We start from the raw sequence: 25,544 nt of genomic DNA, 5'->3' as shown, positions 1-25,544 counted from the left end.
TATATGTTGAGTTTGAGATGTCTCTAGAACTTCCAGTTTAAAATGCCAAGTAGGTAGTTGGCTGTGTACTACTGGAACCCAGGAGAGAGACACTCTCTCTCTCTCTCTCTCTCTCTCTCTCTCTCTCTCTCTCTCTCTCTTTCTCTTTCTTTCTTTCTCCCTTCCCCTTTCCCTCCCCTTCTCTCTCCCTCTTTCCCCCCTCCATAGATAGATAGATATAGATCTATATCTATTTATATCTGTGTGTGTGTATATGTTGTCTACATAGAAATGATCGTTCAGTCCATGGGAGTTGATGCTACTCAATTGGTAAACATTTATTAAGAGCCTACCATGTGCCAGGCACTGTGCTAAGCACTCAGTGGGTATATAAAAAGAGGCATAAGACAGTCCCTTCCTTCAAGGCGCTTACAATCTAATTGGGGAGACGGCACAAAAACAAATATATACAAAGCTAGCTATATGCAGAATAAATAGAAAATAATTAACAGAAGGAAGGTGCTAGAATTAATAGAGGTTGGGAGAGGCTTCCTGTAGAAGGTGGGATTTTAGTTGGTATTTGATGCCAGGGAGGTCAGGGGTCAGAGCTGAAGGGGGAGAGTTTTCCAGATATGGGGGACAAGCAAAGAAAACTCCTAGAGCTGAGAGATGGAATGTCTTATTCTTGAAATACCCAGGAGGCCAATGTCACTGATTCAAAGAGTACATGTTAGGGAGTAAGGTGTAAGAAGACTGGAAAGGTAGGAGGGAGCTAGGTTTTAAATGCTCAACAGAGCATTTTGTATTTGCTTCTGGAGGCAGTAGGAAGCCACTGGAGGAGAGAGAGAGAGAGACAGAGACAGAGAGATGATCAGACTTGTGTTTTAGGAAAATCATGTATTTTCCTAAAAAGTGGATTGGAGTGGAGAGACACTTGACAGACCCACCAGTAGGCTATTGCAGTAATCCAGGTGTGAGGTGATGAGGGCCTACACTAGAGTGGTGGCAGTGTCAGGGGAGAAAGGGGGCATAATAGAGAGATGTGGGAAAGGCAAAATCAGCAGGCCTTTGCAACAGACTGAATATGGGGATGGGGTGGGGTGAGACATAGTAAGGAGATGAAGGTTGTTAACCTGAGTGACTGGGAGAGTGGTGTTGCCCTCTAGAATAACAGGGAGGATAGGAGGTAGAGGGGAGGATTTAGGGGAGAAAATAATTATTTCCATTTTGGACATATTGAATTTAAGATCCCTGTTTGAGATGTCTGAAAGGCCGTTGGAGATGTGAAATTAGAGGCCAGCAGAGAAACTGGGGCATGATAGGTAAATTTGAGAATAATTAGCATAGAGCTGGTGAGATCACCAAGTGAGATTGTATAGTGGGAGAGTAGAAGACAGAACAAGGACGGAACCCTGAGGGTTAGAGGCTGTGATCTGGAGGAGGAATCCCGCAAAGGAAACAGAAAGAGTGGTCAGAGAGGGAGGAGAAGAACCAGGAGAAAATGGCATCCTGAAAGCCTAGAGAGAAGAGAGTATCAAGGAGGAAGGTGATAAACAGTGTCAAAACTTTAGAGTGGTTATGGAAAAGGAGAATTGAGAAAAAGCCATTAGATTGGCAACTAAGTAATCATTAGTAACTTTGGTGAGAGCCTTTTCAGTGGAATGATAGGGTCAGAAACCAGACTGTAAGGGATTAAGAAGAGAGTGAGAGGAGAAAAAGTTGAAGGCATCTATTATGAACAGCCTTTTTGAGGAATTTCAATACAAAGGGTAGAAGAGATAATAATGACAGTAACAATAGCTAGCATTTATATAATGTTTACTATGTGCCAGACCCTACTCTTTAATAATTATTATCTCACTAAAAACTAATTGGAAATTAAACAATTTAATCCTAAAGAACAAGTGGGTCAAACAAGAAATTATAGAAACAATCAGTAATTTCATTCAAGAGAATGATAATAATGAGACAACGTACCAAAATTTGTGGGATGCATTAAAGGCAGTTCTTAGGGGAAGTTTTATATCCCTGAGTGCATACATGACTAAATTAGAGAAAAGGGAGGTCAACGAATTGGGCATGCAATTGAAAAACCTAGAAAAAGAACAAATTCAAAATCCCCAATTAAATAATAAATTAGAAATATTGAAAACCAAAGGAGAGATTAATAAAATTGAAATTAAGAAAACTATTGAATTAATAAATAAAACTAAGACCTGGTTTTATGAAAAAAAAAACCAACAAAATTGATAGACCCTTAGTCAATATGATAAAAAAAAAAAAAGAAAACCAAATTATGAGTATCAAAAATGAAAAGGGTGAATCTACCTCAAATGAAGAGGAAATCAAAACAATAATTAGGAATTATTTTTCCCAATTATATGCACATAAATTTGACAATCTTAGGGAAATGGATGAATATTTACAAAAATACAAGTTGCCCAGATTAACTGAAGAGGAAGTAAATTACTTAAATAACCCCATCTCAGAAAAAGAAATTGAACAAGCCATCAGTCAACTCCCTAGGAAAAAATCTCCAGGGCCAGATGGATTTACTAGTGAATTCTATCAAACATTTAAAGAACAATTGATTCCAATACTCTACAAACTATTTAGGAAAATTAGTGAGTCCTACCAAATTCTTGTTATGACACAAATATGGTACTGATACCTAAATCAGGAAGAGATAAAACAGAGAAAGAAAATTATAGACCAATTTCCCTCATGAATATAGATGCAAAAATTCTAAATAAAATACTAGCAAAAAGACTGCAGCAACTTATCTCAAGAATAATACACTTTGATCAGGTAGGATTTATTCCAGGAATGCAAGGATGGTTTAATATTAGGAAAACCTTCAGAATAATTGATCATATCAACAATAAAACTAGCAGAAACCACATGATCATCTCAATAGATGCAGAAAAGGCTTTTTGACAAAATACAACATCCATTCCTATTAAAAACATTAGAAAGTATAGGAATAAATGGAGCCTTCCTTAAAATAATAGGTAGCATCTATTTAAAGCCATCAGCAAATATTATATGTAATGGGGAGAAGCTAGAAGCATTTCCCATAAGATCAGGGGTGAAACAAGGGTGTCCACTATCACCCCTCTTATTCAATGTGGTACTAGAAATGTTAGCAGTAGCAATTAGAGAAGAAAAAGACATCAAAGAAATAAAATTAGGCAAAGAAGAGACCAAGCTATCACTCTTTGCAGATGATATGATGATATACTTAGAGAATCCTAGAGAATCAAGTAAAAAACTACTTGAGACTAAATAAATTTGACAAAGTTGCAGGATATAAAATAAACCCACATAAATCCTTGGCATTCCTATATATTTCCAATGAAATTGAACAGCAAGAGATAGAAAGAGAAATCCCATTTAAAGTTACTGTAGACATTATAAAATATTTGGGAATCTACCTGCCAAAACAAACCCAGGACCTATATGACCACAACTACAAAACACTTTTCACACAAATAAAGTCAGATCTAACTAATTGGAAAAATATCCATTGCTTGTGGCTAAATCGAGCTAATATAATAAAAATGACAATTTTACCTAAATTAAATTATATATTTAGTGCCATACCAATTAATTTACCAAAAAACTACTTTGTAGAGCTAGAAAAAAAATAGTAACAAAATTCATTTGGAAGAATAAATGGTCCAGAATATCAAGGGAATTAATGAAAAGAAATACTAGGGAAGGTGGACTAGCTATACCAGATTTCAATCTGTATTATAAAGCAGCAGTCATCAAAACTACTTGGTCCTGGCTGAGGAATAGAGGAGTAGATCAATGGAATAGATTAGGCACATGAGATTCAGAAGTCAACAACTATAGTAATCTATTGTTTGATAAACCCCAAGACCCTAGTTTTTGGGATAAGAACTGACTATTTGACAAAAACTGCTGGGAAAACTAGAATGTAGTATGGCAGAAACTAGGCATAGACCATTATCTAACACTATATAACAAAATCATGTCTAAATGGGTGCATGATCTAGGTATAAAGGTTGATACTGTAAGCAGTCTCAGAAAACAAGGAATAGTTTACCTGTCAGATTTGTGGAAAGGGAAAGATTTTATGACTAAACAAAAATTAGAGAACATTATAAAATGTAAAGTGGATAATTTTGACTACATGAAATTAAAAAGCTTCTGTACAAACAAAGCCAATGTAACCAAAATTAAGAGGGAGGTGGGAAATTGGGAAAGAATCTTTACAACCTATGTCTCTGACAAAGGACTCATTTCTAAAATATACAGAGAATTGAATCAAATTTATAAGAATACAAGTCATTCCCCAATTGATAAATGGTCAAAGAATATGAACAGGTAATTTTCAGAGAAAGAAATTAAAGATAACTATAAGCACATGAAGAAATGCTCTAATTCACTATTGATTAGAGAAATGCAAATGAAAACAACTCTGAGGTACTACATCTCACCAGTCAGATTGGCTAAGGTGACAAAACAGGAAAATGACAAATGCTGGAGAGGATATGGGCAAATTGGAACACTAATGCATTGCTGGTGGAGTTGTGAACTGATCCAGCCTTTCTGGAGAGCAATCTGGAATTATGCCCAAAGGGCTATAAATAATTTCATTTTTTGACCCAGCAATACCACTTCTAGGGTTGTATCCCAAAGAGATCATAGAAGTGGGAAAAAGACCCATATGTACAAAAATATTTATAGCAGCTCTTTTTGTGATAGCCAAGAATTGGAAATTAAGGGGGTGACCATCAATTGTGGAATGGCTGAACAAGTTGTGGTATATGCATATTATGGAATACTATTGTGCTATAAGAAATGAGGAGCAGATGGACTTCATATTTACCTGCAGAGGCTTATACAAGCTGATGCTGAGTGAGAAGAGTAGAACCAGGAGAAATTTGTACACAATTACAGACACAACGTATGTGTGATGACCAGCTTTGATAGACTGGACTCTTCTCAGCAATGCAGTGATATAACTCAACCCCAAAAGACTCATGATGGAGAGAAATGTGTGCATCCAGAGAAAGAACTAGAAAGAACTGAGTTTATATCCAGATGGAAGCAAAATACCTGATCTTTTTCCTTTTCTTGTTTGGTTTTATGTCCTCTTTACCATTTTTCATTCCATCTGATACAATCCATCTTTATAACCTGACTAATGTATAATGTGAAAGTATTTACAGATCCTATACTTGACTATATGCTGCCATGGGGGGAAGGGGGGAGGGGGACAAAATGTGAAACTCAAGGAATTGTGGAATTGAATCCTGTAAACTAAAGGAAACAAATTAATAAAATAAAATAAAATGGGGAAAAAAAGAATTCAGGGTTACCTTCAAATCTCAGTGAGTCACCAGATTATAGTAAACTTCATTACTTTTAAATTCAGAAATAGGGGTGTGTGATTTGGGTTTTTTTTTTATTATTTTTAATTTTGCTAATGAAGTATAAAAGAGTACACTATTGAGGCAGGGGCTTTGCTGTTGTAATGAATTCTTTTTAAAAATTGTTATTATATTTTGCTCATTTCTTCTCCCTCCCAGGTTACTAAGGAAACATATGAATACATTTCTTAACGGCAGAAGTGGACTCAGGGTATTTTTCCCTCTTTGTGGAAAAGCAGTTGAAATGAAATGGTAGGAACAGATACATGGTAGTAATTTTTCTTTTGGTAATAATAGTATAATGGATTCTTCACATGATTTTAAAGGGACATGTAGAATAAATGTATATGGGTAATACCCTAATTTAAGGATTTCCTTAAGATTTTTAGAGTACTTAGTTATAGAGGAATTTCATAATTAAAACATAGCATAAAATAATGTTCCTAGACTGTAAGGATAGGGAGATGGTTGTAGCTTGTAGCAAAGGATTTTTGTAATTTACCCATAAGCAAAAAGTACTTTGAAACCAGGAGGAAAGACAGGTGTCACAGAGGTAGTTTGCAAGGGTAGAAAGCAAACTGGATTTGGAGCCAGAACAACTGGGTTTGAATCCACCACCTTGTTCCATAGTGACCTTATCCTCTCTGGGCCTCAGTTTACTTGTCTTTAAAATGAGAGCATTTGGCTGAATCATCATTAAGATCTCTTCTCATTATAAATTTATTATCCTGAATTCCTTATGAGGTATTAATACTACAAACCAATAATGCAGATGCTTAGACTTGTTCCTAGTAACAGGTTTTACATCGATCTAGCCACACTGTTATAATAGCAATGTGTAGAGTTAAAGGCAAGACTGAACATGAGATAGAGCAGATCTAAAGGACCTACTTAGGATTTAATTCCCTTACTTTAATTATGCTGAGTTAACCAGGAGGCAGAAATTCATTGAAAGTTATATTTGGGGGGGGGGGGGAGCGGCTAGGTGGCACAGTGAATAGAGCACCGGCCCTGGAGTCAGGAGGACCCGAGTTCAAATGTGGCCTCAGACACTTAACACAAAAACTAGCCATGTGAACTTGGGCAAGTCATTTAACCCCAATTGCCCTTAAAAAAAGCAAAAAAAAAGTTATATGCAAAAAATATTAACTGTTGAATGCCAGGACAAACTCAATCTATGATAATATGATCCTAAGATCTTAAAAGTTAATGCTGTGCTTATGGTGGGGAGATTACTGTGTATCAAGAAAAATGCTCATGTATGAATATAAGGGTATATATTTTTATTTACCTGGCTTAAAGCCACTCTTATGTCTGTATTTTTTCCCACTGGTGAGAGAGGACTCACCACATATGTGCTATTTGCTGTTAACAGAGATGACCACAACAGATACTCATTTTCTATTTATACACATTGCATTGAGGTCTTACAAATAATTGAAAAAATGTTTTATTTTTCTAAAAAACAAACAGTAAAGAGTTTCTAATACAAAGTGTGCTTTGAAACTTGAAACTATTCAACCCAATCCTACACATTAAATCAGCGAATGTTTTAACACTTAATATTCATAATTCTCTTCCATTGTGAAGGGTAACATAAATTTTGCTTTTCAGTATTTCTTGGCACATGTGGGTTGTTATATGCATGCAGATAACCTTTGTGTTCAAATGTTGAGACTTGTCATGCACAAGTTCTGATGAATCTTAACATATGGACCTTTGAGAAAAGGTAGATTTCAGCTCACTGTCACTTAAAATCAGTTTTAGAGTTCTAATACAAATTTTGAAGAAATTACATTGAAGAACAAGTGCTGTTCTGCATTTGTAGAAGGTATTTAGCTCATCTGGCATTTTCTCTCTACCCCTGGAATCACTGATCTGATAAAACCCAAAACAAAACGACTAGAGAATAAATACTACCAATGCTGTTTTCTCTATACAGGTTTGCTGACCTGGGTAATAGTATAGTTGGAGTTGAAATCAGTGAACTGGCCATACGGGAATTTTTTACTGAGCAGAATCTGTCTTACTCAGAAGAACCAGTAGCAGGAATTTCAGGAGCCAAAGTATTTAAGGTTTGTTTTGTCTGTTTTTTACATAAATACTTGCCTATCTCTCTAAACAGTTTATGCAATTTAAGCATTTCCAAGGGCCAAGTTATATATAAATGGCAAGAATGAAAGGAAACACAATTTTGAAACTTCTCTAACTGACCATTGCATAAACACACATATACACTTTAAATTCAGTAATATCAAGGCTTATCAGTATTTATTATTCATCAAAAATGAGCTACTTCAGGAAGAAACCTTGAAACTTTTCTAGGCCCAGTCCACTGGTAACCATTGAGCTTAGGAGTCCATCATTCTTTGCCATATATCTGCATCAGATGGCTGATGCCACAGCCTCCTCAATCAGAGTCAAGACACATCTTTAGTCAGTTTTTACTCAAAGCTGTGTCTGGAATTGGATATTAGTATATATTCTTCTGAATTTCAAAAGCAACAATACTCTAAAGCAACATCTTGCTAGAAATGACTTAACATGTCTCCTTGTCTTATAGGCACTGTGTATCACCACTGCCCAGTTTCTCCTCCCATAAAAGGTGAACTATGGAAAACTACTACCAATTACTTGATCCTGGGCAAGTCACTGAAACTCCTTGTCCCTCAACTTCCTCATCTGTAAAATGAAGAGATAGCTTTAACTAAATGATCCTTAAGGCAGCTCAAAATCTTTGATCCTGTGACCCCAGAACAGACAGGAATTATCTTCCACCTGACCTTAACCACCTGATTTATCAGTCAGACAAAAAATAATTAGCTAGGTAGCCTAGAGGAGGATAGTCACTGGGCAACTCATCTAATTTCTCTTAGCCTCAGTTTCCTCTTTTGTAAAATAGGTGATTTAGACTCAGTGGCCTTTAAGGGCCCTTCTGGCTCTTAATTTATTCTCCCTTGATCCTGTGAAAGCACAAGGTAGTAGACAAATTTTAGGATTAAGAGTTGCAAGACCTAAGTTCTAGTACCAGCTTAGCTACCAAGCACAGTGGTCTAGCACTTAGTCCAGTATGTCTATGTAGTAATAATAAATTCTTATTAATAAATGCTTATTGACATGACTGCTCACTTGATGTGTGACTAAGTGTAAATCTGGGATCCAGGTTTCTTATCTATAAAGTGAAAGGGTTGAACTAGATTATTTCTAAGGGTATTGAATATTCATTGAAAACCTGTAATATGCTGGGAATCATGTATAAATAGAAAAAAAATTAAAACATTGTTCCTGTCCCTAAGGAGTTTATAATCTAGTTGAGGAAAGGTCCATACACATGAAAACTATACTGGACAGTATGTAATTAGAGCAGAAGCATAGTATAGATTTGTAAAATCTGTAGTTCAAGGAGAGAGAAATCACTGGGGGTCTTGGGTAGTCAAGAAAGGCCTCACAGAATGTGTGGGATTTAAGCTGTACTTTGGAAAGTGTTAGGTTTCAGAGAGGCAGGGTACAAGTAATGACCCAAAGATGGGAGTAGAGACTAGACCGATCTAACAGACTCCTAAGACTGACACCCTATACAGGTAGGATTCTGTTTTGGAAGAAAGGTAACTGTATTTGGGGAAATAGAAGCAAACTTTATATGATAAGCTCAGTCTCCAATAAGAGTCTCTTCAGACAACTAAGAGGAAGTATGGTACGGTGAAAAGAGCATTGGACTCTGGACCTGAAGAGGTCTGAGTTCAAATCCTATCCCTGATACTATTTCTGGGACCATAGCAAATTACTTCACATCTCTTAGGCTCACTTTCCTCAGTTTGTAGGATGGAAGTAGTTATACCTATATAACTTAACCCCACAGGTTTGTTGTAAAGATCAATAGCTAGCATTTATATAGAGCTTACTATGTGCCAGATGCTGTGGTAAGGGCGTTCTTATCTCATTTGATCCACACAACAATCTTGGGAGGTAGGTGCTGTCATTATCCCCATTTTACAGATGAGGAAACTGAAGTAAATAGAAGTTAATTAACTTGCCCAAGGTCACACAACTAGTAAGTTTCTGAGGCTGGATTTGAACTCAGGTCTTCCTGACTCTAAGCTCACTACTCTATCTACTTCTCCAGGATCAAATGAGATAATATGTGTGAAGTGCTTTACAAATCTTAAAAAATATATATAAGCATCAATAATTATTATTTTGTATTATCCAATACTTGATAAATGGAAGGTATTAGGGAAAATTCTCTTATATCAGCCAAAAGGGAGTTAGAATAATACTTTCAGTGAAAGACTTCAGAAAAAACTCAAGGTTTCAGTAAACAGATTTATCTTTGCATATTCTTAACAGAATCAGAATATTGGAAGAGTAAGAAAGTATCCCTAGGATTGTAGCATGTTCTGAAATGGATGATATATCATGATCTGCCTCGATTAATATGTATCTGTGAGTTAATCTTTTAATATACCCAGTACAAATATCTTTTATACTAAAATGAAGAACTATTAAAAGATTATGATAAAGCTATATTGTCGAGATTTAATTTTTTTAATCCTCATCCTTCCCTTAATTTTATCATTCTCTCTCTGTCCACCTACTTTTCTGGACTTTCACTTTCCTATCTTTCTCTGATTACCCACAAAGAATTTTTATTTCTGAATTTATGTTGTTTCAGAGCTCATCAGGGAATATCACTTTATACTGTTGCAGTATTTTTGACCTTCCGAGGTATGAATAAATTATATGTCTGAAACTACATGCCTGGCAAAAAGACTTGTTGGGTCTTTTTATCTGGGCTAAATATTTGCTATAGCATACACAGGGGATCAATTTTATTTTTAATTCCATATGGTTTATTTTTTCCTCATAGGTACAGTTGTCCTTATTATACCTAATTAGTGCCTTTGGACTTAAATCTTTGGAAAAGAATTATTGTGACCCTAAATTGTACTGTGTCTTCCACCTGATCCCTGGACCTGTAACCAAAACTGAACTTATTAGTAAAGAAAGAGAAGAGATCCCCCTCTCCTCCCACCAATAACTTCCTTGTAGAGTCCTAAACTGCATTCATATGGGGAATAGGAGCAGAATTGTCCTTCAGTAGGCTTCCTTCCTTATTTTCCTAAAATCATGAGAATCCTGACGTTGACGACATTGCTCCTTTAAAAAAAAGGAGGGAAAAACCGTTTCCTTGCTCATTTATCTATTCCCTGGTTTTACACAACTCTTAATATGGGGTAGAGGTGATTTGGAAAGAATCAGGGTACCATTAATTCTATCATGAAATCACAACATTAGCCCCAAGAAAAAAATCAAGAAAATAAGCTAATCTGGACTTATTTCCCTGTAGCACCCTTTGGGAGAGGAGGTGGACCTGTCATTTCTTCCATGTATTGAACTACTGGTGAAGAATTGCCCTCCACTAATATAAATAAACTTCTCCATAACTTATAGACTTTCCACCTTCCATTAAAGGTTACTTTTTATTCTTTTTATTTCCAGGGCCAATGTTGGCAAGTTTGACAGGATATGGGATAGAGGAGCCTTGGTTGCTGTTAATCCAGGTGACCGAGAATGGTTAGTACTTTGGTTTGCTTTTTTTTCAAATGTACTCTCAGAAGCTTTTTTTTTAAACAACATGCTTTATAGTTTTCTAACTTATGAATAAATAGAATCATCTTGATTTTATTAGCTTTCAAAAATCCTTTGCTATATCTTTGGTAATTTTGCTTTTATTATTAATATCTTATTAGGAAAAATATAAACATGATACTACATAGTAATTAAAAGTACTATTTTAATTATTGATTATTAAGATTTTCTATTTAATATCTATCTGTTTATAATCATCAAAATAATAGTAAACAATGATTGCATTATTTAGCTGAAGTTATAATTCTTATATTAATTAAGCCTTAACTTGATATATAATAAAAGAAATTGTATGGTATGGGTTGCTCAGAAAAGCTTGATTTTTCATGATTTAGTAGGATTTATTGCCACATTGAACTTGACAAATTAAAAGATATCCTCTGAAAAGAAATCTATAATTTAATAATATTCCTATTAAAATTATTTTTAATTGTTTTCTATCTTACCCTATCATAATGCCTGGCATACAGTAAGTGTTTAATAAATTCTTAATTAATCGATAGCAATATTATGTGGATGTGAGGTTTTTCCACTGCTTATATGAGAAAATGAACCTCTGACAAAGTAAACTACATAAAATTTCTTTCTTAAAAGAAAAATTGATGGCAGATTTGAAAAGTTTTGGAAAAATTAATTTTTACCTGCATGGAAGCGAGAATATCATAAAAATATAACAGTTGTGTTTTCATATTGCATCTGGATTGAGCAACTGAGAAAGGATTTTTTTTAATTTACTTTGTCATTTTCTAACTTTCTGCCTTCCCTTCTCTGTTTTGCCTTTTTTCTTCTTCTCATGACCATCTATCCATCAAATGTCCTTTTAAAAAAAGAAAAAGGAAAAACCCTGTTTTCCTCTCTTTTTCTGAATGTAACAATTTTCTTCCTTTTTAGTTGGGATATTAAAAAAACACTTCAGGCTGCCCTCTTAGAATTACCAGAGAAGCATTTACAACACATTTCCCTGGAGTGGATATCACAGAGACCTGTTATCCAGATGTTAATTACCTCCACATTGTAATATAGCAAAAACCTCATTAAATCAGATTAATTGAACAGAAAGTCACTTGGAATAAATGAGACATTTGAATTTTCTGATACTATAAAAGAAATGCAATTTTATTGCTAAATATGTACAGAATTGACAAGTAATATACATATTATACATGACATATATACACAATATACATATATTCAATATAATATACAAAATTGACAAATAAAGCCTTTTCACACTTGCTTTAAGAAAATAGGTACCTAAACTCTCTGCAGTATTTAATATTGTTAGCTGTGCCTGCTTTAATGAAACCATCTTCTCCCTTGGCTTTTGTGACACTGTACTCTCTCTGTTCTACTCCTACTTCTCTTAGCATTTTGGGACTTCCTTCTCCACCGTTTGAAATGTGGGCCTCCCTTAAGTTTTTTTCCCCAAGCTTTTGCCTCAATTCTTCTCTCTTTGTGAATGACTCCCAGCTCTCTATCTTTACTCCAACTCTACTGTTGTCTCTTGTTTTCAGCTACTTCCCCTACGTGCCTCATCACCTCTGTCAACATGCCTAAGATTGAACTCATCATCTTCTTCCACTCATACTCATATCCTCTTTCTGACTTAGCCATATATGTTCATTTTTTCACTAATCTTCCTGTTGACAATGACTGTATTTCCGAAAATGTATGGAAGCTATTTTATATATGAATCATAGTTTTCTATTTGTTTATAATTTCAAAAATGTTCTATTACATAGTTAACTTTAAATTGCAAGTCACCCCTACTAAACCCCTACTAATTTTGTTTTATATTTTTCTGCTTCCTAGACATTGTCATGTAATTAATGAATCTTTAAGAGGGTAGCCTGATATTTTAAAAAATAAAACATAGAGGGGTTTTTTTTGTAAAGTGAAGGATATTTTCATACAGCAAATGGTATTGTTCCTCTAACCCCTGGCCACCAATGTCTCTCTTTTTTGAAGCTTTGATATTGTTTTTTAAGAGCAAAGCACTTTTCCAATTCATTTTTCCATCCATTCATAGTGACTAGTTTATATGGTGCAGTGCCTCAGAATGTTTTGCAAAGACATAAAATATTTTTTTTACTAGGTCTTCTCATGGACAGATTATACTTATTCCTTAGAATTATTTACTCAAATGCCAGTAAGAAATAGAGGAAACCTTTGGGCCTACCCCAAAGGAAATATATTGCATTAGCAGTATTCCTCACTGCTGTCAAGGCTCCTTGTTCTTCTTTTTCAAGATAGTGAGGCAGCATTTATAGTCAAGGCCGTGACCAATATGACTGTGACGTTTATCAGCTATGAAAGTTACTGAGAAGAGAAAATGGAGAAAATGAAGCACAAACATTCTCTTTTAGGAAGAAATCACATCTTAACATTTGAAGGATTATTTCTTAGTTCATTCTAAAGAAATTGGAGAATAACCTGCTGTAAACCTGACAGCTAACCATTTTCCTGCTGCCAAAGACACACCTGCCCTTTCTTTGCTTGCCATTGAGCCAAAAGGTTAGAGACTAAATGAAAGCCCAAATACAAACCTAGAAAATAACAAACATATTATAAGTAAATTAGAAGAACACGGAACATATCACCCATCAGACTTACAGAGAGGAGAAAAATTTATGAATAAATAAAAGAGAGCATTGTGAGATGTAAAGTAGATAATTTTGATTACATTAAATTAAAAAGGTTTTGTATAAATAAATGTAGCCAGGATTGGAAGGAAACCAGAAAATTGGGGGGTGGAATTTTTCAGATAAAGGTCTAATCTCAAATATAGAGAACTTGTCAAATTTACAAGAATGAGTTGTTCCTCAATTGATAAATGGTCAAAGGTTATGAAAGGCAGTTTTTTTATAAAGAAAAAAGTCATTATATATAGTCATGAAAAATGCTTTAAATTATTATTGATCAGAGAAATGCAAATTAAAAGAACTTTGAGATATCATCTCACACCTAGTTGTGATTGGCTAAAATGATAGAAGAGAGAAATGACAAATATTGGAGGGGATGTTAGAAAATTGGGACACTAATGCACTGTTGGTAGAACTGTGCATTGATCCAACCATTTTGGAGAGCAATCTGGAGTTAGGCCCAAAGAGTTATAAAACTGACCCAGCAATTACTACTATTAGGTCTGTTTCCCAAGGTGATCAGGGGAAAAAGGAAAAGAACCTATACACTCTAAAATATTTATAGCAGCTCTCCTTGTGGTGGCAAAGAATTGGAAATTAAGGGGATGTCTGTCAATTGGAGAATGGCTAAACAAGTTGTGGTATATGATTGTGATGGAATATTGTGCTTTAAGAAATGATGAGCAGGTTGATTTTAGGAAAAATGGAAAGACTTGCATGAAATAGTGAGTAAAATATGCAGAACCAAGAGAACGTTGTACATAGTAACAACAGTACTACTCAAAGAAAAACTGTGAAGAGCTAAGTATTCTGAGTGTTACAGATATTCAAATCAAGTGGCCTTTTCTAGTGTAGGGTGAGGAGGGAGGGAGACAGTTTGGAACTTAAAATGTAAGAAAAATACTAAGTAAAACAAAACAGCAAAGGGGACTTTCCTTACTTGAAGGTTCTCTTGAAGTCATCAAGGAATATTTAAAGAGTAACAGAGACCTATAGTCTTTCTTATGCATTGTATTTGCATGCACTCTCCATTCTGGATATATATATTCAAATTTGTCCATTTGCTGAATGTCAGTTAACAGACTTATTTTTGTAAAACAATAGAGAAACTTTTTTTCTCATTTTTTTTATCATGATACGAAGTTGCAGAATATCAGTTTGTCAGCTTATTGAATTAATTACCTCTTCCATCTCTTCTTTCCTTTGTTTTCCCACTGCCTCTGCTTTAAGGGCAGTCTCTCCTTCATTACTGCCCACCTGGACTATCTGAGTTGCTTCTTGCCAGGACTTCCTGTCTCCACTCTCTTTGTTCTCCAAACCACCTTTCATTATGTAGCCAGATTTGTCTTCCTTATGGCACTCCTCTACTCAAAACTCTTCTATGGCTCTCTGTTTCCTAGCAAGTAAAATTCATACTCGTTTGTCTGCCAGAGCTAGATGCCATCCATTCTTTTCAGGTTCATCTTGTATCACTGTCTACTGAATTTCTTTTCTTTTCAAGCTTAAAAATTTTTTTATTACAAATTTAACAGACAACAAACATGAACATTTCAGTGTATGACAAATAAAAGAGGACCTTATATGAAACATTTGAGTTTACGTGAGTATTATGTGAAAATTCCTTGTTTTTATATCTACTTCCAAATGTTTTGGTTATCTTTGTATATTTTCTTTTCTTTTTTATTACCTAGCATATCTCTCAGAAATGCAGTGATATGGGGCGGCCAGGTAGCACAGCGAGTAAGAGCACCGGCTCCAGTGTTGAGAAGACCTGGAGATCGAATCCCGGGCTCAGACACTTAGCACCCACCCAGAAACACCTGGCCGTGTAACCTTGAGCAAGTTACTTAACCCCGATTGCTTTAAAAAATAAAAAAAAAAAAGAAATGCAGTGATATAAAAATACAAGTAGTATCCATTTTAAATCCTATGCATTTAACACCTTTTTAAAATAAATATTCATTTTTCAATAACAGTAATATTAGTAGCAATCCTACCCTATTAAGACATTGCATTGAAATAGGTTTTGGTTTTTGTTGTTAGCAATATGATACACTGTATTTTAACCTTTTTGGTAATGTCATTCGTTGCCTACGTTTTAATTCAGAACAACTCTGAAGCATAGAAGTAAATTATATTGAAATAAGTGTATTATAGCATAAATACCTTTTTGTTTTTCTTTCATTAATTGTCCCTTTCTTTATCCCTGATCTCCCATTAAACATACTTTTTATAAATAAAAAATAATGTCCTTATTAGATAGCTGCATAGTTAAACAAATTCCATTTTTAAAATTCCCAAATTGACCATTTCCAATAATGTATGTCTTTTTCTGCATCTCTCTGTCAGGAAATGATAGCATGTTTCATTTTCAGTCTTTTGAATTCATGATTTATCATTGTATTGATTAGAATTCTAAAATCTTTTAAAGCTTTTCTCTTAATGCTCTTATTATAATAAAATTACATATTGTTATCATTGTATAAATTGTTCTCCAAGTTCTATTCATTCTGTTCTGCATCAGCTTATTGGTCTTTACAGTTTTCTCTGAAATTATCCATTTTGTTATTTCTTGTGTCACAATAGTATTCCATTACATTCATATACCATAATTTGTTTAGCTGTTCACCAATAGGAAGAAACTCCCTTGGTTGCCAGTTTGGAACTGCCATAAAAAGAGCTGCTATCTTTTTTATATGCTTAACCAAATTTTTCCTTTTTGATTTATGTGGAGTATAGACATAGTGGCACTATATTTGAATCAAAAGGTATACACATTTTAGTAACTTTGGAGGTATAGTTCCAAATTGCTTTCTAGAATGGGTAAGGCAACCCATTCCACCAGCAGTATAGTGGTATATCTGTTTTTCCATACTCCCTTCAAAGAGTTGTCATTTTCCTCTTTTGTCCTCCTTGCTAATCTGATGGATATGAAGTGGAATTTTAAAGTTGCTTTAATTTTCACTTCTTTGTTAGTGAGTTTTTGCATTTTTATAAGATGGTTTATGTCTTGGATTTCTTTGAAAATTGCCTGTTCATATCCTTTGCTCATTTACCTCTTGGGGAATATCTCTTAGTCTTTCAAATTTGAATCAGTTCCATATATATATATTGGAAATGAGAACTTTGTCAAAGAAATTTTTTCCATTTATGTTTGAATATGAGACTTATCAGAGAAACTTCCTACAAGGATTTTTTTCCTAGTGAATTTGTTTCTCTTATTTTAACGACATTATATTTGTTTGGTCAAAAACTTCCTAATTTTACGTAAACAAAATTGCCTGTTTAGCTTGTGTGATCCTGTTTATTGTTTGTTTAGTCACAAACTCTGCCCCCTATGCATATATCTGAAAGGTAATACTTCCTTTATCCTCTTATTTATTTTTGCTATTACCTTTTATATCTAGGTCATGCCATTTTCTTAAGTTTTTATTTAGAAACCAAAATTCTACTTATTCTACAGATAACCCTTTCATCCCATACCCCTTCTTGATCTCTTAGACCCTTCTTAGACCCATGTAAACCCTTCCCTCTTTCCCCCCCAAAAAACCCTAAACTTCAAAAACATTCTTATAAATTTTTGGCAGAAGTGTTGTTTCAAACCTAGTGGCAAGAAAGATGATGGCTACCAGGCCTCTGCCTTCTCTGTCATGCTCCACATACCTGCTAAAAATAATTTTCCTAAGGCAGAGGATTGGCCTGACATTCCTCTAGGATAAAATATATCCCCTCAACTTGACATTAAAGCCTACCACTATCTAGGACTGTTCTATTGGTAGCTTATTTCCTTTCGAGGAACATCTATTGAGCATCTACTAAGTGTAAGGCACTGTGCAAGATAGTGGTAAAAATGGCTAGACAAAAGTTAAGTAAAAAGGGTAGAAAAAGGTAAAAATGAAAGTAAGATCACATTCTGCCTGTGGGAGCTTCTATTCTTCAAGTAATACAGCATAAAAACAGATAAGTAAAATAACAAAATAATATGCAGGGTGAAAGAATGCTAATAGGTAAGGAGATAACAATAAATGCCTCTCAAAGATCATACATACACCTTCAAGTATACTAAAGGATTTTTAAAAATGGAGGTGAAGAGGGATTGCATTCCAGGAGTTGCAGACAGCCTGCTGTTCAAAGGCATGGAGAGAGGATATAAACAGTATGTAGGCTAGTTTGGCCAGAGCAAAGAGTGTATATAGAGGAGTGATGTGAAATAAATCTGGAAAAATGTCTGGTGCCAAATCGTGAATGGTTTCAAGTGCCACACTGAGTATCAAATGAAATAACATTTATAAAACATGCTTAGGGGGCAGCCAGGTGGCTCAGCGAGTAAGAGCACCGGTTCCAGTGTTGGGACGACCTGGAGATCGAATCCCGGGCTCAGACACTCAGCACCACACCCAGAAATAACTGGCTGTGTAACCTTGAGCAAGTTACTTAACCCCAATTGCTTAAAAAAAAAAATATGCTTAGCACAGTGCCTAGTACATAGTAGGCACCACATAATTCTTTATTCCCTTCCTCTTTATTCTAGAGACAAGAGGAGCCACTGAAGATTCTCAAGCAGAGGAGTGAAATGGTCAGATTTGTGAGATTTTTAGTAAGATTATTTTGATAGCAATATGCAAAATGGATTAGGGAGAGGAGAGGATAAAATAAGATCAATTAGGAAACAATTACAGTAACCTAAATGATTTTGAGCTAGGATAGGGGTTTATTGAATGGAGAAAAGGGAATAGATACGTGAGATTGTTCAGCCAAACACACCTGAGTGTTAAATATTTCTGGAATGCCCTCCCTAACTTTGTAGCTATCTCTCAAAATTTTGATCTTCCTCCAAAGTTCCTATGTAAAACCTTTCCTGAACTTAGGAGCCCACCCCACCCCAATTGTCCTCACTGTCCTCAAATCACCTTATATTTATTCACATACCTGTTTTATTTCTCAGCAGAACCTAATCTCCTTGAAGGCAAGCTTGTTTGCCTAGTGCCTAGCCTATTGCTTCAAACATAGTAGTACATAAAAACTTTGACCAAATAATAATAGCCAACTATCATTCCAGAGTACCAATAGTGAAGCATGATGAAGCATGCTACCCACCTCCTAATGGATAGGTAGGGAGATCAAGGTAAAGAATGAGCCCATTTATGACGTGGCCAGTGGAGGAATTCTTTTTGCTTGACTATGTATATTTTTCAAGAGGGTTTTCTTTTTGTTCTCTTCCCCCTTCCCTTCCACACCCCCCCACCCCCAGTGATGGGAGTGAGAGGTAAAAGGAAGAAAAAAATGATTTTTGCTAACTGAAGAAAAAAATTTCATTTAAAACTACCAAATCGTGCTTAAATAAAGGTTTCAGTCAAATCGAATACAATTAAATCTATTCTCTGAGTACATTTCTGTTTGGATATGTGTATATGTACATATTAGCATGTTTTCTGTTATGATTAATAGTACTAAAATAAGGCCATTAAGGCTTCCTCTTTCAGAATTCTATAAGTTCTGTGATGCTGATCTGATTAGGACTACAAGCCCACATTGCTATATGAAAGTTTGTATCACCTATAGGATCTCATGATTTTCTCTTTAACCTTTATTAATAATAATGCCTTGTACTGAAAAAATTGGCAAAAAATTGACAAATTTAGATACTTTGAGTAGAATTTCATTTTATAAGAAATTGTTTTTTTAAATTTTGAGAAAGGCTTGGTTTTGCTTTGTTAGAATGAATCTTAAATCTCCTTAACCAAATCTTGATTTCCCCCTTCCCTAAATTCCTACAGCTTTTAGTCTGTATCACATATTTTAACAGTTAATTATACCCTGTCTTCCTATCTTTATAAAACTGTTGTGTATGAGATATTTTGACTTTTACTTTGCAAAGAAAAGTAATATACATAACCTTTTGTTTTCTTTTTTAGCTATGCCAATTTAATGTTATCTCTATTGGGAAAAGGTTTTCACTATCTCCTGTCTACTTTTTCATATGATTTAACTAAACTTTCAGGTAAGTATTTTTTAAATTCCAAATAAGAAACTCATCAAGTTAGTGTTTAAGAGTTTATAAATGAGTTCCTCACAACAACCGTGTGCAAGTATAATTATTCATATTTGGAAATGAGAAAAATTAAAGCTCTAAATAGCATTTGTATGACTACAATCATGCACCTACAAAGAAAGTGGTAGGTACAGGTCTAAAATCTATATCTGTCACTCTTTAAAATAATCAGTTATAAAACTAAGAGAATGGTTTTTGCTGCATTTATCTTTTTGGAATCCTTGGTGTAAATTAAAATAATTCTAGCTGGTAAAATGAATAGATGCTCATGTGTGAGAATAACATAGAAGCTATTAAGCTGTACATACCTTTTGACTCCAAAAAGATCAAAGAAAGAAGGAAGAGATATGTCCTTTTTATTTATAGTAACTCATTTTGTGGTGACAGAGAATTGGAAACTGAGGGGATACTTTAAAATTATAGAATGGCTGAATAATTAAGTTATGGTATATGAATACAATGGAATAGCATTATGCTGTAAGAAATGATGAAGGGGATGATTTCAGGAAGACCAGGGAGGACCTCTATGAACAGATGTAGAATGAAATGAGCAGAACCAAAAGAACAATTTATAAAGTAATGGCAATATTGTAGAGATAAACAACTTGTAAAGATAAACAACTAAACATAAAATTGAATTTTTAAAAATTTGAAAAAAGAATAACACAATTTGTATGAAAATATGATATATTAAAAGAGGTAATTTTTCCATTAGCTTATCATCTTTTTTATTCAGTTTCACATTGGACTGGAAGTGTCTGTGTGGGAAAAGATTTATAGCCCTGTATATTTACAGAAAATGAAGTTTAGGATTTGAGGAAGGGAGAGATTAATCTACCCAATGATGAGTGCAACACATTTCTACATTCATAATGTATTTTGCTTTGTGAATACTTGTGCTTGCTCACTACCATTAGGGTGGAGAAGGTGTGGACTAAAAGCAATTAAAGAGGTGTGCTGGGTAGGTAGTGTTCTAACATTTTGCTGTTTTTGATTTCCAGGCTCTTATGATGTAACCTTTTAATTTGTTAGTAAACCAAAATGGTTTTGGCTTTCACTTAATGCCTCACTGCTTGAATTTATAAAAGGATATTTATTTTTGTCCTTGTTTTATTTATTTTGTTTGGCCTGATTGAATTTTAAAGTTTAACTATGCACCTGACTAATGCAGTTTTCCAGAAGAGAGTCGGGGTGAAAATGCATCATGTTTTTGATGTGTGAAAAATTTCAAGTTACTTATTAGTTATACTCTTGTTAGACCTATTTGTGGAACAAGGTGCTTTTTTGTTTCCCATTTAGAAAATCACATATTCATCATAATTCATCATAAAACAAGACTTAATGTCTATAAATAAGTATTTTATTTGAATAGAAACAGATTCTATACATGTAAAATTTGTTACTATTTTGTGATTTTTATAAGAATATAGAAAGTAGCCCAAAAAATGCAGAGTAGAAAATTTTTGCTAGGAATGTTGTGCATAAGGGCAAAGAGTTATGAGTGTGTACAGGAGGACGTAAACAAGGAATACCCCCAGGAAATATTAGAAATTCTGTGGAACATTTCTTATTATAATATTCCTGTTCTCACTGCAAGCTTCCCCATGCCCATTTTTCCTGCCTTTTTAAAGGAGGAATGGCAGGAAGCACTATGAATTCATTCCTAATGAAATTCCATTCTTTGGAAATAATAGATATGGGGAAGGGAGCATTCATTTTACTTCTTTGAGTATTCTCACTTATTTGGAATTTTGGGCTTTGTGTGTGTACTGTAACACCAAGGAAAGGCAACTTCCCAAGGTTCAGAATACCAGCATAGGTGCTCTCCATTTTATTCAGTGACAAACCAAGAACAGAGAAGGTCAAAACGTGACATCGTTCCAAATACAGCATTTACTAAGTGTGATTAAATAATCTCCAAGTACTACCCCACCCCAGGACCTTCCAATCATTCAATCAATTACAAAGTCCCTGTTCTAAATACTTCTCCACCCCTAGGCTATACCTTCATTTAGTCCACCACAAAGCCCCTCTTCTCAAATGGAGATTAGTTTCCAAACATAAGTAAAGTACATTCACTTGTTCAACCATAGAACACAAAAAGGTCAAAAGTTCCCCACCCCTGGATCACAATTGAATCTACCCCAGAGTTACATCAAGTTTAAGCACAGCACTTAATACCCAAATGGAGGTCTTTTCTTCATCTTGACCTAGGCAAGTTCTCAGCAATCTTAGTTCCTGGGGAGACAAGGCTTAGCAAGGCCATAAGATACATTGCCAGTCCCTTCATTAATTCATCCTCTGTCTGTAGAACAGTCCTAGAACCCCTGAAAACATTAGCAAAACCCTCTCCCAGGATTTCTGTAAACATACAAGAAAATCCTTCTTCGGGGCTTCTGAACCAACAGAAAGGTTCCCAGACCGCTGCAACAACAGCACCATCCTTCACCAGTGGACAGTATTCATTCTGTCTGCAGGACAGTCTCCAGACCCCTGCAACTGTTGCGGGGGGGAAACGGGATCCCGATAGGTTCAACAGGGTGTCTGGAAAGAATTCAGCTCAGCCTTTCTTGGAGTTAGAGTTGAGAAAGTTTATTAATACGCCATTACAGCGGGCAAGAGTCCTTTAGGGGACCTGCAAGTAAGAGGGGTACATGCTTTTACTTTTAAAGGGTAAGGCTGCCATTGTCTGGGCTGACCGGAGGGAAGGGACCTCAATGCATAGATAGTTTAGATAAGATTTGGGCCAAGCCGGAGGAGACTTGAGGATTTGGGCCAGACCGGAGGAGACATGAGGGATTAAGTAAGAACAAAGGATTCTCAAGGTGTTGCCTAGGCCTAGTGAGGATTGGGAGAAGGGGCAGAGTGGGAGGTTGGGAAAGGAATTTTACAGATAACAATTTTACAATACAAATTGCAGTTACAATTTCACAGACTGGTTTCACAAGTTGGTTTCACAAATTGACCTAGACCCCAGGTACCCCATCACAACAACAGCACTGTCATTCACCGGTGGACAGTATTCACTCTCTGTCTGCAGGACAGTCTCAGGGCTTCTTAACCAAAAGCCAGGTTCCAGGACTTCTTCAACAACAGGACTGTCTTTCACCAGTGGACAAATCTGGCAAAACAACATCAAAACAGACAGACAAAGTACCAGCAAAACAGCCATGTCTCCTCAGTCCTTGGCAGGTCTCAAAAGTCCAGGGCGATTCAAAGTGTCCCCCAGCAATCCTTCTCAGTCTCTCTCTCTGCCTCCACGAGGTGCTGCTTCCAAAAAGTTCTTCTGCCTCTCTCTTGTCTCTCCAAATCACCTCACCAGCTCCTCCCAGTTCAGGACTTTCTTTTCACATCAACAAGTCCATCCCACAGGTGGGATTAACAAGCTCTGGGTTTTAACACAATCAATTTGAAAACCAAGCCAATACAGGGGAATCTTTAATTGCCATTACTATCACAGTGTGTAATATATGAAATTAAAAAATAGCTTGTTACTTTTTAGAATTGAGAGAATTTCATTACTTTTCACTGCATTTCTTTCATATATTTTTCTTTTAGCACCACCATTTTATGTTCCTGACAGTGAAGTTAAAAGTTTGTTTGGTGAGTTACCAAATTATATTTATAGTTTTCTTTAAAAAAAATTCAACTTCTTCTGTTAGACTGTCAGTTTACTGTCAGAATAATAACAGTATCATGTTAAGTACTGCAGCATTTCATTATTAGAAGTGTATGACATTCAGATATAGTCACTCAAATATGACTCTCACAGTACCTTGTAAGGTAATTAGAACAATTTTTATTACCCTCATTTTATAGATGAGGCAACTAAGTCTCAAGAGAGTTGCTATTTGCACAAGGTTGCACAGTTAGTGACAGTACAGTCCTTTGCCCAACTAGTCAATAATGCCTCTAAGAATCTAGAAATGTATGTAATATATATATACACATATATGTATATGTATCTATAACAATCTCACATATCTGTTCCCTTTTCTCCATTCAACATATATATACACACATATGTATGTGTGTGTGTATGCATGTAAAAGACATTTGAGAAATCACAATTAAGGAGACTTTGCCAATAGTGATTCCCCTATTTCATTGAAATTACTCTTGCAAACATGGTTTTAAAAGACTTTTGAAATATGACATTATAAGCAGAAAAGATTAAAAAAATAATCCCCCAGTTACTAAACTAAGCTCCCTGAGAGCAAGAACCATGTCTTAATGTGTGATGTTTCTCTCTGTTCTGTGTGTCATGAAGAATGAATGAATTTTATCATCCCTCACAATATTAAGCTTCAGTCTTTTTTTCTTGTTCCAGGCTCAACATGTAATATTCAGTGTCTTGAGAAGGTTGATTCTTTAAAAGAAAAACATAAAAAATTGGGACTTGATTGCTTTATTGAGATCTTATATCTCTTTACAGAAAAATAAATGAAAATTAAAGCTGCATAAGATTTGGTAACATATCCGAAATCATATATGTATCTTTACCTCCTTTAGCTACTAAAAGTGACTTTGTGACATGAAAATGTAATGAACATCTTTGAAAGTTTGGTTTTTTTTTTAAAGCTGTAATTACATACCACTTGTGATATCTACTGGAATATGCATGTAATGTCAAGAAATTTGTAAGGGGTTATTATTTTATTATGCTCATGATAATTCCAATGTGAAAATAATGTCTTAATTTGAGCAAAATATGGGAATAAAAAATTACTCATTTCACTTTTCTGCATCCTCAATTCATGACCCCACAAAATCTAGTTCAAGTAGTTTTGTATTTTAACACATTCAATGTTTTTATTGCTTGTAAATTTTCAAATAAAGTGTCAATGATTTAGAAAAATTAAATTATTTTCTCTAAGTAATTGAAAAAGTGTTAGCCTTTATTATAAATAGTATCATGATCATCACCTATACAATGTCAACATTTTTCAGCCTTTTAGTATTGTTTTCTATATATTAGTGCATATAATATGTGTGTATTTACATCTTGTTCTTATTTTATATCATATAAATGTATAGGGCATCAGAGAAGTGGGGAACTGTTAGGGCATAATATTGTCTACCTTGTCAGAAGCAGTCATTGAGTAGGATATGTTTGTTTAATTGCTTTTCTTTGTTAAAAGGGAGGGTTCAATTTTCATTAGTTAAAAAAAGGCATCAATAAAACTTTTTTTAGAAGGCATATGGAAAAGTATTTAACATTTAAATAGTCCTAAGATTTGGCATTGAAAGAGTAGGCAGCCACCTCAAGCACAATGTTCAACAATAGAAGTCAGGTTTCTTTAATTATGGTTTAAAATTTCTAATTACCCATAATAACCTAGAGAGTCTGAATTTTCACACTCTGTGTAGGTTGCCCAGGTTTCTAGTACCGATTTTTCATTTAAATACATGGCAGTTTTTGTTTTGTTTTGCTATGTTTAAATGTCTCACAAACTAGAATTCTAAAAGGGTTAGTCTCATGGTATTCTAGTATCAATCATGGTATTCTAGTGTCAATTTTAAGAAAAAAAAATTGAAGACTTTTTTATTAGCAATAAGTCTATCCTATTTTAAATTAGGAAATTCTGTTTTAAGAATATAAGTGGCTGAAAGTAATGGAAAACCATAATTAATTAATTTCTGTAGCCAAATAATTAAAATCATAATTAAGAAGCTCAGTATTATAGGGATAAGTGATTCTGTGTTATAGCTTTGTATTTGTGGTTCTTAATGACCAGTTTTAGGAATATTTTATTTTTTATTTATTATTTTAAAATTGTATTTTATTTTTCCCCCAGTTACATGTCAAGAAATTTTTTA

The 25,544-nt window shown here is 34.7% G+C and overlaps 1 protein-coding gene across 1 annotated transcript in view; it reads left to right on the top strand.

Moving 5' to 3' along the window:
* The window catches only part of TPMT (thiopurine S-methyltransferase), a 32,389-nt gene extending 7,928 nt beyond the window's left edge, over nt 1–24,461 (top strand). The window contains exons 3-9 of the mRNA XM_069092478.1: nt 5,541–5,633; nt 7,324–7,456; nt 10,054–10,106; nt 10,881–10,955; nt 19,588–19,673; nt 23,283–23,327; nt 24,055–24,461. Of these exons, the coding sequence (XP_068948579.1) occupies nt 5,541–5,633; nt 7,324–7,456; nt 10,054–10,106; nt 10,881–10,955; nt 19,588–19,673; nt 23,283–23,327; nt 24,055–24,167 (598 nt within the window). The 3' untranslated portion in view covers nt 24,168–24,461. The remainder of the gene's footprint in view (nt 1–5,540; nt 5,634–7,323; nt 7,457–10,053; nt 10,107–10,880; nt 10,956–19,587; nt 19,674–23,282; nt 23,328–24,054) is intronic.
* The last annotated feature ends 1,083 nt before the right edge of the window (nt 24,462–25,544 follow it).

This window comes from Petaurus breviceps, unplaced genomic scaffold, assembly GCF_028583685.1.
Source record: "Petaurus breviceps papuanus isolate PSGF00001 unplaced genomic scaffold, PetGlider_PUasm1.0 190, whole genome shotgun sequence".
NCBI classification, from domain to species: domain Eukaryota; kingdom Metazoa; phylum Chordata; class Mammalia; order Diprotodontia; family Petauridae; genus Petaurus; species Petaurus breviceps.
The sequence above is the reverse complement of the archived record's forward strand: the minus strand, read 5'-3'. Positions and strand labels throughout refer to the sequence as shown.